This window comes from Hippocampus comes, unplaced genomic scaffold (assembly GCF_001891065.2).
Source record: "Hippocampus comes isolate QL1 unplaced genomic scaffold, H_comes_QL1_v1.1 scaffold122, whole genome shotgun sequence".
NCBI classification, from domain to species: Eukaryota; Metazoa; Chordata; class Actinopteri; order Syngnathiformes; family Syngnathidae; genus Hippocampus; species Hippocampus comes.
Genome location: NW_017842059.1, coordinates 2,615,916 through 2,631,671, shown reverse-complemented (window position 1 = coordinate 2,631,671; position 15,756 = coordinate 2,615,916). Strand labels below are relative to the sequence as shown.

The following is a 15,756-nucleotide window of genomic DNA, read 5'->3' as shown; positions in this document are numbered from 1 at the left end:
GACCGGAGGAATGCACGGGTTACCTACGGTCACCCGAGCCAGAAGGCATGATCTTAGGCCGCTTCAATACTTCAAGTATTTTAATTCATGTGTCAACCCAGTTTTGAGTTTTGCAATGAATTGCAAGCTTAAATGTACCACCTTCGTCTTTACATACATGGTCTTCAATGTATATTTGCTACCCAGTTTTTCCTTTTTGTCCTTTCTACACCCCATCCTTTCTGAAAAATATTACATTTATTGATAGAGTTTGAAGAATTTAACTTGGTTATAAATTGCTTAACTTGACATGCTTAACAAACATCAAAATGAATAAATGGTTGTTTTGTGTCGTTTGTACGTTTAACTCTTGTCGAACTGGAAATACTGGCTAATTTTTTTTTTTTTGAGTGTGTTCATTCAGGCACCACGATAGGCAGCAAAAGCCGTCTTGTGGGGTCCTTTTGGTCGTGGCTAAGCTAACCAGAAAACATGCCGACTGTCGGTGTAAGAAGGGATCTTCTTTTTAAAGCGTTGGGAAGAACCTATAGTAAGTAACGCTCATGTGCTAATTTGACGAAGAACTATACGCGTTTTACATGTTTTCCGTTCCCCAAAACATCACCACAAGTATTCTGATTTTGCGCCAGATAGCACCTCGCGACGGTATAATTAACACATTTACAATCTAAGAATGTTTTACATTCACAACAAAACACCTTCAAAATCAATACAGTATGTCTTCTTTTGGGGCGACAGTAAAGTTGTTTGAATACTTTGTTGTCTCGTCTCCGGTGAATGTCAACGTCATTGCGTCATCCTCGGCGCATCATCATAAGGCAGATTTAAGACCAAAGACAAGTTGAAGACGCTGTTATGCATTGATTTCTCGGTACATTTTATACCACGGTGAACTATTTTTTCATCATGTGGCCATTCACCCGGAAAATAAAAATAGAGCATGTTCCTACTGTCTTAACATGAATGCCTGATTTTCCTTTTCGTTCAGCTGATGACGAATTTGACGAACTGTGTTTTGAATTTGGATTGGAGCTGGATGAAATTGTAAGTACACTACAGTATTTGATTGCATCCACTTAGTTCACTATTAGTAGTCAGTGAGTTGACTGAGGAGACCTTTTCGTATCTATTTTTTTTTCTATTGCCAGAAAAATTATGATAATTTTAATGGCTCTGATACCCAAATTATAGAAGCTACTTGAATTTTTGCATTAGAACATGATACATTATTTTGATTTTAAAACACTTGCAAGAAATCCTTGACAAATGTTGAGATGGAAAAAAATGAATGCATGAGCATGGAATCATCACAAATTGTTTTATGTAAAAATGTATTTTACCACAAGTGTAACTTGAACAAGAGCTTATAAATCGTTCAAGTTTAATGTAAGCAAAGGTTTGTGGAGCTCTTAGGATTTAACTCGGATATTTAGATAAAGTTTGTGTTCCTAATCCTTCTTCAGACCTCAGAAAAGGAGATAATTTGCCGTGAACAAGGTGATGTCAAGGCAGCGGGAGCATCTGATGTTGTCCTTTACAAGATTGATGTACCAGCAAACCGCTATGACCTTCTGTGTTTGGAAGGTTTGGTCCGTGGGCTGCAGGTCTTCAAGAATAAGTAAGGCTTTGTCGGGCGGAATGATCACATTGGTCAAAATATTGTTGTTGGTTTTCTGATACTCAGTCCAAAGTTACTTTTCAGTGTACACTAACCATAGATTTTTTTTGTCCAGGATGGAGGCACCTCGGTATAGACGTGTTAGCCCGATCAATGGTGAGCCTCAGAAGCTCATTATTACCAAGGAGGTGGGTTTGAAAATTTTTTGCAAACATTGATCCAAAATATGTTTCAAGTTTGATGTTGTTGTCCTGTGCAGACAGCAGCAGTGCGTCCCTATGCTGTGGCAGCAGTTTTAAGGAACATCACATTCACACAGGAGCGCTACGATAGCTTCATTGAGCTGCAGGAAAAACTCCATCAGAACATCTGCAGGTGAGGTCAGCTGTGACACAGCTTATTTGTCATGACAACAGGTGTAGCCTCATTTACACATAGGCCCACTTTTTGCCGCCAGTCTTTTTTGTGAAATCAACTCATGAGACAGAAGCTGCCATAAGCTAATTCGCTTGTGGAGAAAAAAAAAAAGAGGCAACGAGTGATTCACGGGAATATTGGACTTTGAACCGGCACGACTGCATCACTACAATGAATCAAATTAGATTCGACACAAATAACTCAATGCACCTCTGAATGTACATTTTCTCCTTTTCAACTTGGGCAATGAACTGTCCAAACCAAAAGTTTGAGGGGAAAAAAAAAGAGAAAAATACGTGTTGCTTTTGACACATCTATGTTTTGTGACAACAGTCTGTCTTCTGTCAAGCAATTTTTATATTTTAAACAAAGCTACAAATCTTTGTTGCTGTGAGAGAATAATTTTCATTTTGTTTTAAAATGTTAAATCGCACTGCTGCAGCGTCAAATTATATTCATGTTTCATCACAAGGGAAAAGGCCCGCCACCATTACATACTATTGTTTTGAATGAATGAAGAATAAAATTTGAGTCTTGCCACAGCATCGTTGCCATATCAGTACACAGTAGAATATATTTTCCTGATGTTTCAAAGTCAGAATTTTGATATCTTGACAATGCATACCTATTAAAAATGCATTACAAAACTAGCCTGATGTTTTGAATGTCTTCCTGTTATCCTTTAGTATATTATGCCACAATTGAACTTTTATAACAATCCTTGTGCAGAAAGAGGAGCCTTGTGGCGATTGGGACTCATGACCTCAACACCATCTCAGGTCCTTTCACGTATACCGCTAAACCACCCGGAGACATCCACTTCAAGCCCCTCAACCAGAGCAAAGAATACACTGCTACCCAACTCATGAGCCTCTACAAGGTTAATCAGCTGCTTAAGCTTGTTTTCCTTTGTTTTTTTTTTCCCCTTGCTTTTGTTGACCTTCTTTTTGTCTTCTCTTGACTTAGACCGACAGCCACCTGAGGCATTACCTTCATATTATTGAAGACAAGCCTGCCTACCCCATCATTTATGACAGCAATGGTATTGTCTTGTCGATGCCTCCCATCATCAACGGTGAGTATTTACCGTATATCGCTACTTAAACTTAGCTAAAATTGCAAGCGTGACAAATGTCCACTTGTAAAGTGTTGTATGAAGTTGTGGTGCATGATTTAAAAAAAATAAAATAAATAAATTACTAATCTCCTATGAAGATTATGCATCTCTGTATGTTGTAGCCATTATTTGGAGTTTTCTGCATAAGTCGATTCTCTGGGTTGTCCTGCATGTCCTGTTCAGCATCTACATTATAAGACTTAAGACCACACCTTCCCCAATCACTTTGTACCTGAGATGAACAAAGACACCATGTGCAAAAGAGCTCAGTGTATGTTTAAATTTGGTGTTTAACGACGAATTGTGCTGATTTCAAAGTAAATAAATGCATTGTGTTCAAGATCATTGTGAGTAGCGTTGCTGTACTAAAGTCGATGCTTTTTTTGTGGTCCTGACCGATATGGGTCGGTACTACAGAGTAGTGATGGGACGATGATACCTCAGGGAGTGTATTGACCCACTTCACAAACTGTCAGCACTGTATTGACACTGTGTTGGTCACCCAATAGTGACCCCTGCAGTAGTTATAAAATCATTGCAGGTAAAGAAATTCCTTGTTTGTGTAAAGGCTAAACTGAGTTGGTATGTAAACTATAGCAAATTTGAGTTACAATTCAGATTTTTAACTTATGTAGAAAATTTTTGTTAAATCATGTGAAATAAAAGACAAAAAAGTGATTAGTTTATGAATTTTTATTGAGAAACAAAAGTTTTTGGAGTGTCTTTGCTCCAAGGCGATTTGTCCTCTTAGACACCAGCTCCCCAGCCTCAGAAAGTACTCTTTCACATGGTTCAGATGACGATAGTGAGCAGAGAGTTTTAAATGAAAGTTAATGCAGATGTGAATATGTTTTCTGGTTCCATTTCCAATATTGTAAAGGGTCTTGGTTTCTGGGTGTGTTTGCTTCTGACAGGCAGTGTTGGACTTCAATTATGGAGGATCTCGCAATTATAAGATAAAATGAATAAAGCAACTGTAAGGCTCTTTAACTGACTATCATATATATAACATGTCCTTCACTTGATAAAGTGGGTGCAATGCGCCGCCGTAAAAAAAAAAAAAAATGTATGTAACAGTAAACAATGCTCAAAAGAGAAAAAGATTTACCAAGATCCAAATTATTCCACACTGGGGAAAACATAATTTCGCAAAACTCCAGCCAACAAACCCACGACATGTTGATACAGTTTGTGTCCTTATAAACACACTTTGGCGCAGCACATTCAAACGATCCAGTTCCTGTGTTGGTCACGTTATTCTTTCTTAAAGCAATACACGCACCGATGCGGGGTTTCACTCTTGAGCTCTCGGCACTGTGCTGACGCACCAGTGTCGCTCGTCCCATCACTACTACAGAGCTCTGTTTCGATTCCAAAACATGCCTTTTTACATTGTGACTGCGCGAGAGTGGAAAACACGCAAAAAATACATTTCTGGTTTGACGTGAGCTAAGACCCGACTGCACAGCCATTCTTCCGCCAACCCACACATATACAGTATTTGTAGTGTACTGTTACTAGGGATGTCCGGTACCATGTTTTTTTTTTTCTTCAGATATTAGTAGTACTCAAATCTTCAAAAGTCACAGACACCAATAATAACAAGATTGTGTGTGTGTGTGGGGGGGGGGGGATGTGTCAGACAGTTTTTAATTGGACAACCTTGAAATGCATTTCCAGTATTTGTTCAGTTTTAACGTGTAGCTATTTGTTTTTGCAGGGGATCACTCAAAAATTACACTGAAGACAAATAATGTTTTTGTTGAGTGCACAGCCACAGACCTGACGAAGGTAGAACTGAGTCCACAGAGAAATTTTGTTGACCATGCTGCCTTCTCTTAACCATTAAAATTTGCCCCTTCTCCAGGCGAAGATTGTGTTGGACATGATTGTGACTATGTTCAGCGAGTATTGCTCACAGCCTTTCACGTAAGTTACATCTTCTCACCAAATGAAAAAAGTTCTTATCATTGTGTGGTGGAATGTGACGAATGGAATTGAAAAGGCATATTCTTGATTAAGCCATTCGATATCCTCTACCCCATATTCAGCGACATCTCAGCTCCCAATCAGCTGTCGGCTGCACCTTATTATAATCAGTCTAACATCTTCCAAGGTCAAACTATCAAGAGTACTTGTAATCTCCCTTTTTGCATTGCTTTCCTGAACCTGACATCACTGCTTTGATCACTGCCACCTCTCAAAAATGTTTCATATGTCTCCCACACCCTAATAATTGAATGTTTGGAAAAACCTTTTACTGCTATGAACTGAGAAACTGTATCCAAACTTTTAAATGTTGGTGTACAGCATATCCACTGCACATTAAGTCCTCCATATCTGCATTTGACAGCTAACACGTGTCACGGCTTGAAAAAAGCTTTATTTCTTTGAGGAGCAATTTTGCTCAAATATCACTTTATTTAAGGATCAACGTAATCATTTTGAGCAGCATTTTTTGCAGGTTGAACCCGGGATAAGCGAAGTAAGGATTTTATTAAACTATAAAAATGCCACAATATAACGGGGAGGTTGAATGTAAGGGCAGTCCAGTGGTTAGCGTGTTGACCTCACAGTGCAGAGGTCGTGGGTTCGATCCTAGCTCCGGCCTTCCTGTGTGGAGTTTGCATGTTCTCCCCGGGCCTGCGTGGGTTTTCTCTGGGTACTCCGGTTTCCTCCCACATTCCAAAATCATGCATGGCAGGCTGATTGAACACTCCAAATTGTCCCTAGGTGTGAGTGTGAGCGTGGATGGTTGTTCGTCTCTGTGTGCCCTGCAATTGCCTGGCAACCGGTTCAGGGTGTCCCCCGCCTACTGCCCGAAGACAGCTGGGATAGGTTCTAGCACCCCCCGCGACCCTTGTGAGGATGAAAGCAGATCGGAAAATGGATGGATGAAGGTTGAATGTAGGGCTGCAGCTATTGAGTATCCTCCTGGAAATTCTTTGGAGTAAAAGCGTTTTTGGATAAACTGTGTTTTCACTTGATCCATTTCACTTAAAAACGAACATAGATCTCTTTCTCTCTCTCTTTCTTTCTCTCACTCTCTCTCTCTACTATACATATCCATTTTCCGATCCGCCGTCGCGGGGGGTGCTGGAGCCTATCCCAGCTGTCTTAACTAAACAGGTAGTAACTAAATTCACATTGTGTAGAGCTGCAAACTGTATTTTATTTCTTACAAAGTTATTTATTTGGAGTACAATTCACAAAGCAGTAACTTACTCCATAATATTTGTATTTTGTTCTTGAAATGCTCCCTGTCAGAGTGTTGACTGTGACTTTTGAACATATCAGGGCTGAACATTCAAGAAGTTATCAATCGTTCTTTCCATCTTATCATCCGCAGCTATTTCCACTCTATCTGATGGCCTGAGGTCGCTCACCTCGGCCTGTCACGATTAAAACATTTTTAGAATGACATATTTTCACGGAAACCATCATGATGAATGATGATATCAGTGCTGTTGTTTTTTGTATGCTGCTGATATTATGATAGAGCACCTTCAATCGAGTATATCAATTTTTCGCGCAAATAACTTTTTATTCTCATGAATATTTATTACGGGCATTGAAATGTAGCACAATGGTCAAGTCATATTTATTTAGATAGCCCTTAATCACAAACAGTCTCAAAGGGCTTCACATGCCCACAGTTGTATTCACGACACTCCCTGACCTTAACTAAGGAAGGCAAGAAAAAACTAAAAAGAAAACCCGTCTGGTGAAAAATGAGAAACCTTGAGAAGGGGCTGCAGATGGGAGAATCCCCCTTCCGGCATGACCAGGCTGCAATGGATGTCGAGTGGGCAAACATTTGACACAATGTTGTCCTATACAATGTTAGTTTAAGTGATATAAATTCCATTTAACAAGATAAAAAGATGTAGGGAGACGCCTTCGGAGAGGTAGGCCCACCTCTGACGGTGCGTCCTCTCTGAGAGGTAACAACTAAACCAGGAAAGAGCTGAGCCTGAAATACCAACACACGTTCTGAGACCGCGGTAAGTGGTTCCGTCAGGAGATTCATATGTACCAGTATATTAAAGTCAGCCATTATTAGTATATTATCTCCGTGAGTCACCAAGTCAGCCCCAAATTAAGAAAAATCATCTGGAAAGCCAGTGCAAGGGCCAGAAGGACGATAAATCACTGAAAGATAAAATGGTCACGAAGCTATGGATCGCACAACAAGCGCTTCAAAAGTTTTAAAGCCGTTGTTTGAGCGAGGACTAAGTTTGATTTGGAAATAATGGCAACACTCCCACCCTTCTTACGAGGGGTGCTACATGTGAACTCGCAAAATTTGGAGGTGAAGCCTCATTTAGCAGTTCTCATTGGGTTTTAACCGGGTCACACAAAGACCGATCATGTTAGGATTATTGTCTCTAATGAGGTCATTAACTAACAGGGCTTTCGAAGAGAGTGATCTACGATGCAAAAGAATTGAGTTCAATAGAGTAAGCTGATTTGAGCTCTTTGATATTACAGGGATCCTAGTCGCAATATTAACAAGATCAATTGTTTTGGTCCCGTACTGTTCTTTGAGCAACTAAAGGCCATACGGGAGGTGACAAACGTAGGCGTCTGATAGTTAACTTGTCTCGTCACACCACCTCAGTAGAAGACATGTCAGTACATAATGCAGCAATTGGTAGTGTATCAGTATAGATAAGATAACTTGTATAACTAAAAGAATATATAAATAAAGCAGACTCAGGCTCTCTTCACTAAAATGACACTTATTTCAGCAAATATTGGACGTTTAGAGACATTTCCTTTTTTGATTGGATGTATGACTTTTGAACGCTTACAACACTTGTTTTAAGAGTGCACCGGTTTAGTTATTCATGCTTATCTTAAGCTCTGTGCCAAATGTTCAATATTTGCTTAAATAACTGACATCTGTGGTGATTGTAATAAGTTAGCCACGCAGACGGTTCATGAGTGACACGTCAGTAACGCCACGTCAGCTTGGTAAGACGTCTGAGGAGCAATCTTTGATGGAAGTTTTGGTCTTAGCACTGTCTGACTGCATTGTAAAAAGGCTTTGACAAAGGTACGAAGGCAAAATAAAAAATTAAAAAACTACGCCGTACTAAAATAGCATTCGGGAGACGTGCACAAGCTAGCTTCATGAATTAAACAACAGACATGAATATAATCGGTAGATATGTCACGCTTGTGTCTATGGCGATGCTAGGTTAATGTGCATGCTATCCACAATTTTTTACCCCTGCCAAAATGGTCACCACAAACGTGTATGCCCATTTATTACCTGTTTTTTAGTTTGCTCCAGTCTTCTTATATATCTGACAACAGTGGCGCAACCCGGAAATAAGTGTACTCTGCTAACTGCACCACAACACCAATAATAAAACATGAGCTAATTCTAGGACTAGCTTATACTTTGCCAACTACAAAATGCCGTTTTGAATTGACTGCACACTATTTTCTCTCTGCTAAATCCGGTGTCTGTTAAATCAAGAATCTGCTATATTTTGAAGTGATATATCTCGACTGAGAGACGACACTATGTTGGTTAGGGGCTAAGTTTAGTCCGGGTTGTTGTGGAGAGTTTTCACTTAATGTACACATGTACGGACTGGGCATGTATTTTTTTTTCTAACTCAAATAATTGATGTTTGAAATTATTAAATTGTGGCACACAGTGAGTTGTATATTTCTGATTTAATTAAGAGACAATTAACCGTTTTTAGTGAGTGGATGGTTGCATATATGCCAATTACTCGCAATTGACAGAAGGACCCTTTGTGGGAGACCAATCAATACCAATTTGACCAAACTTTAATTGTTAGTGGAGGTCACATTTAAGAGCACATCTGGTTAGTGTTTTTGTATTCAGATTTTTAAAAAAAAATTATTTCTCCCATTTGCGTTTTCAGTGTCGAAGAGGTTGAAGTGGTGAATGCTGATGGCACAACCTGCAAATATCCAGTACTGTATTCATTGCAGTTATCCTCCAAGCACACATTACACACAAATCACCTCAAAATCCCATGCTCCCATTGTCTGCTGTAATTTTTAGGAGCTGGCATACAGGAAGGAGAAGCTGTCCTGCAAGTTTGTTAATAACAAAGTTGGCATCAAGTAAGATTTTCAAACATACTCACAACAAGCAGTCATCTTTCTTGGGGGGCGGGGGGGTTCTTTTTGCAGTCCATTTCCTAAGTCAATATTTCAACATGTTGACTTGGAAAAGCAGAACCTGTTCCTCAGATCCTCTGGGAGTTGACTTGTACACATTTTGTTTTTTTTTCTTCAAAGTGAGTCAACAGAGAAGATCGCCCAGCTGCTAACACGGATGTGCCTGCGTTCTCGGGCTACTGGTGTTGGCGACGAAATAGAGGTTGAAATCCCACCCACCCGCTCAGATGTCATCCATGCCTGTGATATCATGGAGGATGCAGCCATGGCTTTTGGCTTCAACAACATCACCCGCACCACACCACAGACCTACACCATAGCCAACCAGGTACGCAAGTTCCACATATATGTACGACAGGGGTCACCAACATTTTGGCCGCGGGCACCAGGTAAGCCCCAACGAGAATCCCTCAGGCCTGTTCCAAATACAGCTCGCCAGTGCTGAAGCATTGTGATTTTGTAGGAGAAAAACATCAGTAAAAATGAAATGTCAACAGTGGAAGAGATGTTTAGAAATAAAATGTTGCATACACTTAAAGCCATTCGTAGATACGAACAAACGCTTACTGGATGTCCATAAATGTGTGTAAAATGATGTGGTGCACACCACATGATACTGTACAGCAGCGGTCCCCAACCCAGTGGGTCATTTGGTGCCGGGCGGCACAGAAAGACTGAATAACTTACATTACTTCCGTTTTATTCATTTCGGAATCTGAAAGATGTTTTATTTTGAAAAATTACTGGATTCTTTGTTATATCCGTCTACAGTATATCACTCTTGACGCAGGTGAAGGCGGCGCTTGTCGGTCACGTGAGAGTTTATCACGTGAGAGTTTACCGCTAAAATGAAACCCAAGAGCCAGCAAAATTGTAAAAAACCAAACGTCTTTGGAAAGGGGAAGGGGAATATTATGGCGCACTCTAAAAACAACTGTCGCTGCATACGAAGTGCTGTATGTGGAGTTAGAAGACATATTAAAAAAAAAAAAAGTTAAAAAATAAAGTGATTACATAAAAACAGGAAACACCACAAAATACTAAAATGTTATATCCGAGTCAAAAGCTATAGAATGAAAAGGTGTTTTAAGATGAGTTTTAAAAATTGAATTAAAATGTAAAAATATATTTATTTTATTTATATAATGATACATTGTTTATGTTTGCATTTTTTAATTATTATATGTGTTATATATTAAGATAATCTATCAATTACTTGGTTAATTGCACTGTCCCCCGTTTTTTTTTTTTTTTTTTGTCCCAAAACTACGTAATCACAAACTTATAACAATGGCTTATAATTCCCTGTAATTTGAGCAAATTTATTATTTCATAATTGTATCAAACTTGTGGCCCTTTGCATTAATCAGTAACCAAGAAGTCGCTCTCACTTTTCAACATGTTGGTGACCCCTGGATACGATAACAAATGTAGATGCCACTGAATGCACTGTCATCAAATATTTGTGTTCTTCTTTCTATGGTAATAGTTTCCGCTGAATAAACTGACAGAGCTGTTAAGACATGACCTCGCAGCTGCGGGTTTCACCGAAGCCCTCAACTTTGCTTTGGTAAAGCGCACGAAACAATTTGCAAACGTGTTCGCCCTCATTGGAAAGACGAGTAACAACAATGTCCCAACGCCTCTCCTGTAGTGTTCCCAAGAAGATATAGCCGACAAGCTTGGTAAGAAGATCTCAGAGACCAGGGCAATTCACATCTCCAATCCCAAGACTGCAGAGTTCCAGGTGATCAACAGTGAAAGTAACTCTTTAGCCGTCAGACTGTTTTGCCTGTCCATAGCCGGAAATAATGACGCCATCAAGGCGTGTTTTGAAGTTGGGTTGTATTCCCGCCACAAGAGGGGCCTCTCTGACTTGATGAAAATACAGTAGTCTATCCCTTTTCTTAATAACACTATTCTTTTGTTCCACCAGGTGGCGCGCACCACCCTGCTGCCTGGCCTGTTGAAAACAATTGCAGCCAACAGGAAGATGCCCCTGCCCCTCAAGCTTTTTGAGATATCTGACGTCGTGCTGAAGGATGACACCAAGGGTAGGCGTCAGAATGGGTGAAGTCATTAACATAGCCATGCCGAACAATTGCCCATGTTACAGAGAAACAGTTAATAAGAAGAAGAAGAAGAAGATAATAATAAGATAACCTTTATTTGTCCCACACTGGGGAAATTTGCAGTCTACAGCAAGAAGTTGTATCATTTTGTGACTGAGGCGATGTGAATTTTAATCAAAGCTAAACACTATGGGGAGCAACTTGTCTCAAAATTATTCACACAAATAGATCAGTGATTTTCACATTTTTTAATTTCTTTCTTTATTTTTTAATATGCTGTGTGTCTATTAATCATGACTTAGCGTTTGTAAATATTCATTCTACTTGTCAATTGTGTGTTTGTGGATCAAGGGGCACAACATTTTTTTTTTTTTTAACACAAACATCACATAGTGTCAAGATATTCACACACACAGATTCGAAACATTCACACGTGACAAGGCCTCCCCTGTCATTTGAACGGGGATTTGTATGGACAGATGTCCATGTGGTAAACGTAGAAGTGGCCAAACATCACAAATATCATTTTAAAATGAATAATTGCAGTTTTGAGGGGGTAATTTTTGTCGACAATTTTTTTATGTCAACTTAGACGAGTTAGCTGGGAGGGGGGGTTCCCCCCAGCTTCGTAGAATCATGCAATAGTTTCAACTTTTTTATCAGGTAAAGAGGCATATTGCAATTGAAATTTATGATTGTAGTCTACTTTGTACCCACTTACTGAAATTACAGGTGGCAGTTACATGCATTTTTGAAAGGCTCATTTATTGACCTCACTAAAAAGACTTCTCCTATGAAACCAGCCAAGAAAATGTTCAATAAAAAATGTACAATTATATAAAAATATATTCATTTATACAACAAAATGTAATTATATCCTGGTGGCTATCCTCCCTCCAACCAGATGTTGGGGCGAGGAACAGTCGACATATTTGTGCCGTGTACTACAACAAGAGTCCAGGCTTCGAAGTGATCCATGGCCTGCTGGACCGCACCATGCAACTGCTGGCGGTGAAACCCACCCGAGGAGAGGGCTACCATATCCAGGCTGCAGACGGTAACGGGTTCTTCGTCTTCCTTCCACATTTCAAAAACATGCACGCCAGGTTAATTGAATGCTCGAAATTATCTATAGGGGTGAGAGTGTAAATGGTTGTTTATGCCCTGCAATTGGCTAGCGACCGGCCGAAGGTTTACCCCCGCCTCTTGCCCAAAGTCAGCTGCGATAGGTTCCAGCACACCTGCGACCTGGACAAAGATAATCGGCTTATGAAATGGATGCATAGCTTGTATATCGTACACGTTGCACAATGCTGCTGTCCGGCAGAAACCATGTATGTTCAAATATGATTTAAAAAAAGGAAAAAAAATTATGCATCCATTACAAATGGTCCATCATCACTTCGGCTCATATTTTTACGCAATATTAACGAATTCAAAGTGGTAAATTGACAACAAATACATTGCCGCTCTTGAGCACAACTTATATTTGAGAGGTCTTCCAAAACTACAGTTCATCCGTGTCCTCGTTCTGCGAAAGCTGTGCGGCGTCGCCTCGAGCATCTGTATGGGTTTTTTAGACAATGAGTGAAAATAGTCAGTTTAGCTACATTTTAGTTTGCTATGTTGTTTTTGTTTCAAATTGATTGCTATGGTAGTTTGCTGCAGAAGGTCCCATGTGAATCACGCAGCAAGTCTCAAATCTCATATTCATTTGCACTTAATAGACAAGGTTAGTCGGCGCATCGTTTTATTGATTGCATCGCTCATGGCTTAAGACTTTTAAGAAGGTGCTTGTGAACATGATGGAATATATACGTTTGCTTTTGAGACACACGTTTGGTTTATTAGGCTTCTTCATGGTGGGGGCTCGGCATGACAGCAGACATTTGAAGTGCTTGGCTGCCACTGGCTCGGTGTTTGTACTATCAATGATAGCGGCGCAAATTTGCTTTTTTGAAAATGTTATTTTATTGATATATTAATTTTGACCGATGAAGCTAATTTTGACGGCTTCGTCTTGACGGTCGTTTGTTTTTGTGATACTTCGGACATATACTGTCGCAGGTTTGAAGCGCATACAGATCCCATCTGAACATATTAAGGTTCCTATATCCAAATACACATACATTCAGTTCGGGCTTCCCTCTCCCGCTTCTTGTATTCGCCCATGGCCCACCCAGTCATTTATCCCTGCTCCCTTTTGACAAGCATGCTCCAAGGGCACACTTTAGGAGATCTGCACAGCAAATCAATTGGGGCTCAGGTATCGATGTGAGCAGAGGCAAGATAGATAGAATTCAAGGAAGAGCAGCATGCATGAGGAAAAAAAAAAACAAGTGGTGCTAACAGCGGAACTGAAGGTGCTGTCAAGAATGGTCATGTAAGTGTGTGCTGCAAACCTTGCAGAGTGGTGAAAATATGGCAGTGGGGGGGTGGGGCAGATTATTGTGTCCAATAATACACGGACAACAACTGCTTGATAAACATCAGCCGACTATTATTCATCGTAGATATTTTAGAACTACGCACACTAACATCGGTATTTTATGGCACTGTTTCATTACCTTCACAATCAGTTGACTCAGAATACAACATACGACGACATCACGACGTTTTGAGTGATATTTCAAATTGTTCTTCCACGGTCAGTGGCACTGTTTGGGGACCACTGCATTAAGTAAAATAAATAATAACAATAATTCTACATTGTGCTTGTCCATTGTTGGAATGTCAGTGGAAAGTACACTTCAAATACGTATGGCATTTGCATAAGACGTTCATCTTTGTCTGTAATGAATTTGAAAACATTTTTCAAATCCAATTAATAACTTAAAAAAATAAAAACCTACCTAATTTAGCTGGTCATCATGTTCTTTGAACCTGTCACTAGATAACCGGAACGTGTGTGTCAACTTTGGGCTAGCCTGCACAATGATATACACACAAAGCAACACTGAATGGAATGCATCTATCGCGTTAATCCGTAAAAAGTGAAGCCATACAGTTTCCAGACAACACTGTGAAATAAGTCTACGTTGGAGAACGAATGGGATCAGGAAGCGCAGCAGACAACACCATGTCTGCTTTGTCACGAGCGAGTTACACGCGCATGTACAGTGCTGGAATTAAGTCTTCCTACTTTACGCGCATGATGATCAGAGTGCTGCTTTGCGGTTTAATTTACGAGCACAGACTCGGATTATGGACGTAATGCCGCCGCATCCTCTGGGGATGGCGGAGGTTTGATCGAAAGCAGATCTTCCCTCGGGCAGTTCAATTCATTTCGCACTTCCTGCTCATTAAAAATGCTCGGCACGGCTTTGGTTTTTTTTTTTAATCACCTGCGTGGCATGTCTCATCTCCAACTATAAATCGCTCCTTGTCCCGGAAATGTTCACTGCACACACGTTGGTCACTGCCTGTCCTTGTGCACACTGTTGGTCTTTAAATATTAACTTTACATTTGTAGTATTTCAACTGTTTCAGCTTATACTTGGAATTTATGGTATCCCAGAACATGCACAATAAAATGCACATTGAAAATTTTGTAGTTTTTGCAAGTATTTATCAGTAAGAAAATGGAGCAAAAGGGGAATATTTACTGTGCAAGTCAAATTGACATGCACCCCTACATTTTCTTCCAGCACTCCAAATATTATTAATATTTAAGTGAAGCGCGACTGTGCTCCTGGTAAAATATGTGCATCTGCCCAAACACTTGATGTCACTCTAAAACTTACCGAGAGAGCACTGACCATTACAGATGGCATGAATACAGTATGATGCTTTAGAGCAGGGGTGTCAAAATCAAATGGACGGAGGGCCAGATAAAAAATTTTGCTGCAAGCCGAGGGCCGGACTGATCGAATGTTCATTGAAAATTTTAAAAATGACCACATATTGTTTATTGAACCAAATTTAATTGACTGAAAACCTAACAAATACATTCCAATATGGTCAGATAAATAAAGCAACATTTTTTTATGGCTATGTCAGTAAACTTTAATTTTCAACAGGCACAAAAAAATTTCCTTTGTATAAAAATACCCATAACATGAATGAAAGAAGCCGATATTGTTCAAGGCACAATCAATCGTCCATATTTTCTCTTTTTGCAAAAGTAGGCTAAATTTACTTAAAAGAAAAACAAATAATAGTGCAGTAATTTTCGATCATTTACTCGAATAAAATATTTTCAAAACATAATAGGATTGAAATACAATAAAATAAAGTGCAAAAATGTATAAACCAAAAACAACACTTTCTTCAAGAAGTAACAAGCAGCGAAAGCAAATATACTTTAATTTTTAAACTTGAACTGAGTAAAAACTCTTAGTATGTGATTGCACAGTATATTATAA

At 39.6% G+C, this 15,756-nt stretch overlaps 1 protein-coding gene across 1 annotated transcript in view; it reads left to right on the top strand.

Moving 5' to 3' along the window:
- Nucleotides 1–398: 398 nt before the first annotated feature.
- The window catches only part of farsb (phenylalanyl-tRNA synthetase subunit beta), a 20,949-nt gene continuing 5,591 nt past the window's right edge, over nt 399–15,756 (top strand). Inside the window, exons 1-16 of the mRNA XM_019861299.1 lie at nt 399–529; nt 989–1,044; nt 1,464–1,618; nt 1,734–1,806; nt 1,878–1,993; nt 2,765–2,915; nt 3,002–3,110; nt 4,873–4,943; nt 5,020–5,081; nt 9,059–9,110; nt 9,202–9,263; nt 9,441–9,648; nt 10,810–10,890; nt 10,975–11,067; nt 11,257–11,374; nt 12,297–12,449. Coding sequence (XP_019716858.1) covers nt 472–529; nt 989–1,044; nt 1,464–1,618; nt 1,734–1,806; nt 1,878–1,993; nt 2,765–2,915; nt 3,002–3,110; nt 4,873–4,943; nt 5,020–5,081; nt 9,059–9,110; nt 9,202–9,263; nt 9,441–9,648; nt 10,810–10,890; nt 10,975–11,067; nt 11,257–11,374; nt 12,297–12,449 — 1,618 coding nt within the window. The 5' untranslated portion in view covers nt 399–471. The remainder of the gene's footprint in view (nt 530–988; nt 1,045–1,463; nt 1,619–1,733; nt 1,807–1,877; nt 1,994–2,764; nt 2,916–3,001; nt 3,111–4,872; nt 4,944–5,019; nt 5,082–9,058; nt 9,111–9,201; nt 9,264–9,440; nt 9,649–10,809; nt 10,891–10,974; nt 11,068–11,256; nt 11,375–12,296; nt 12,450–15,756) is intronic.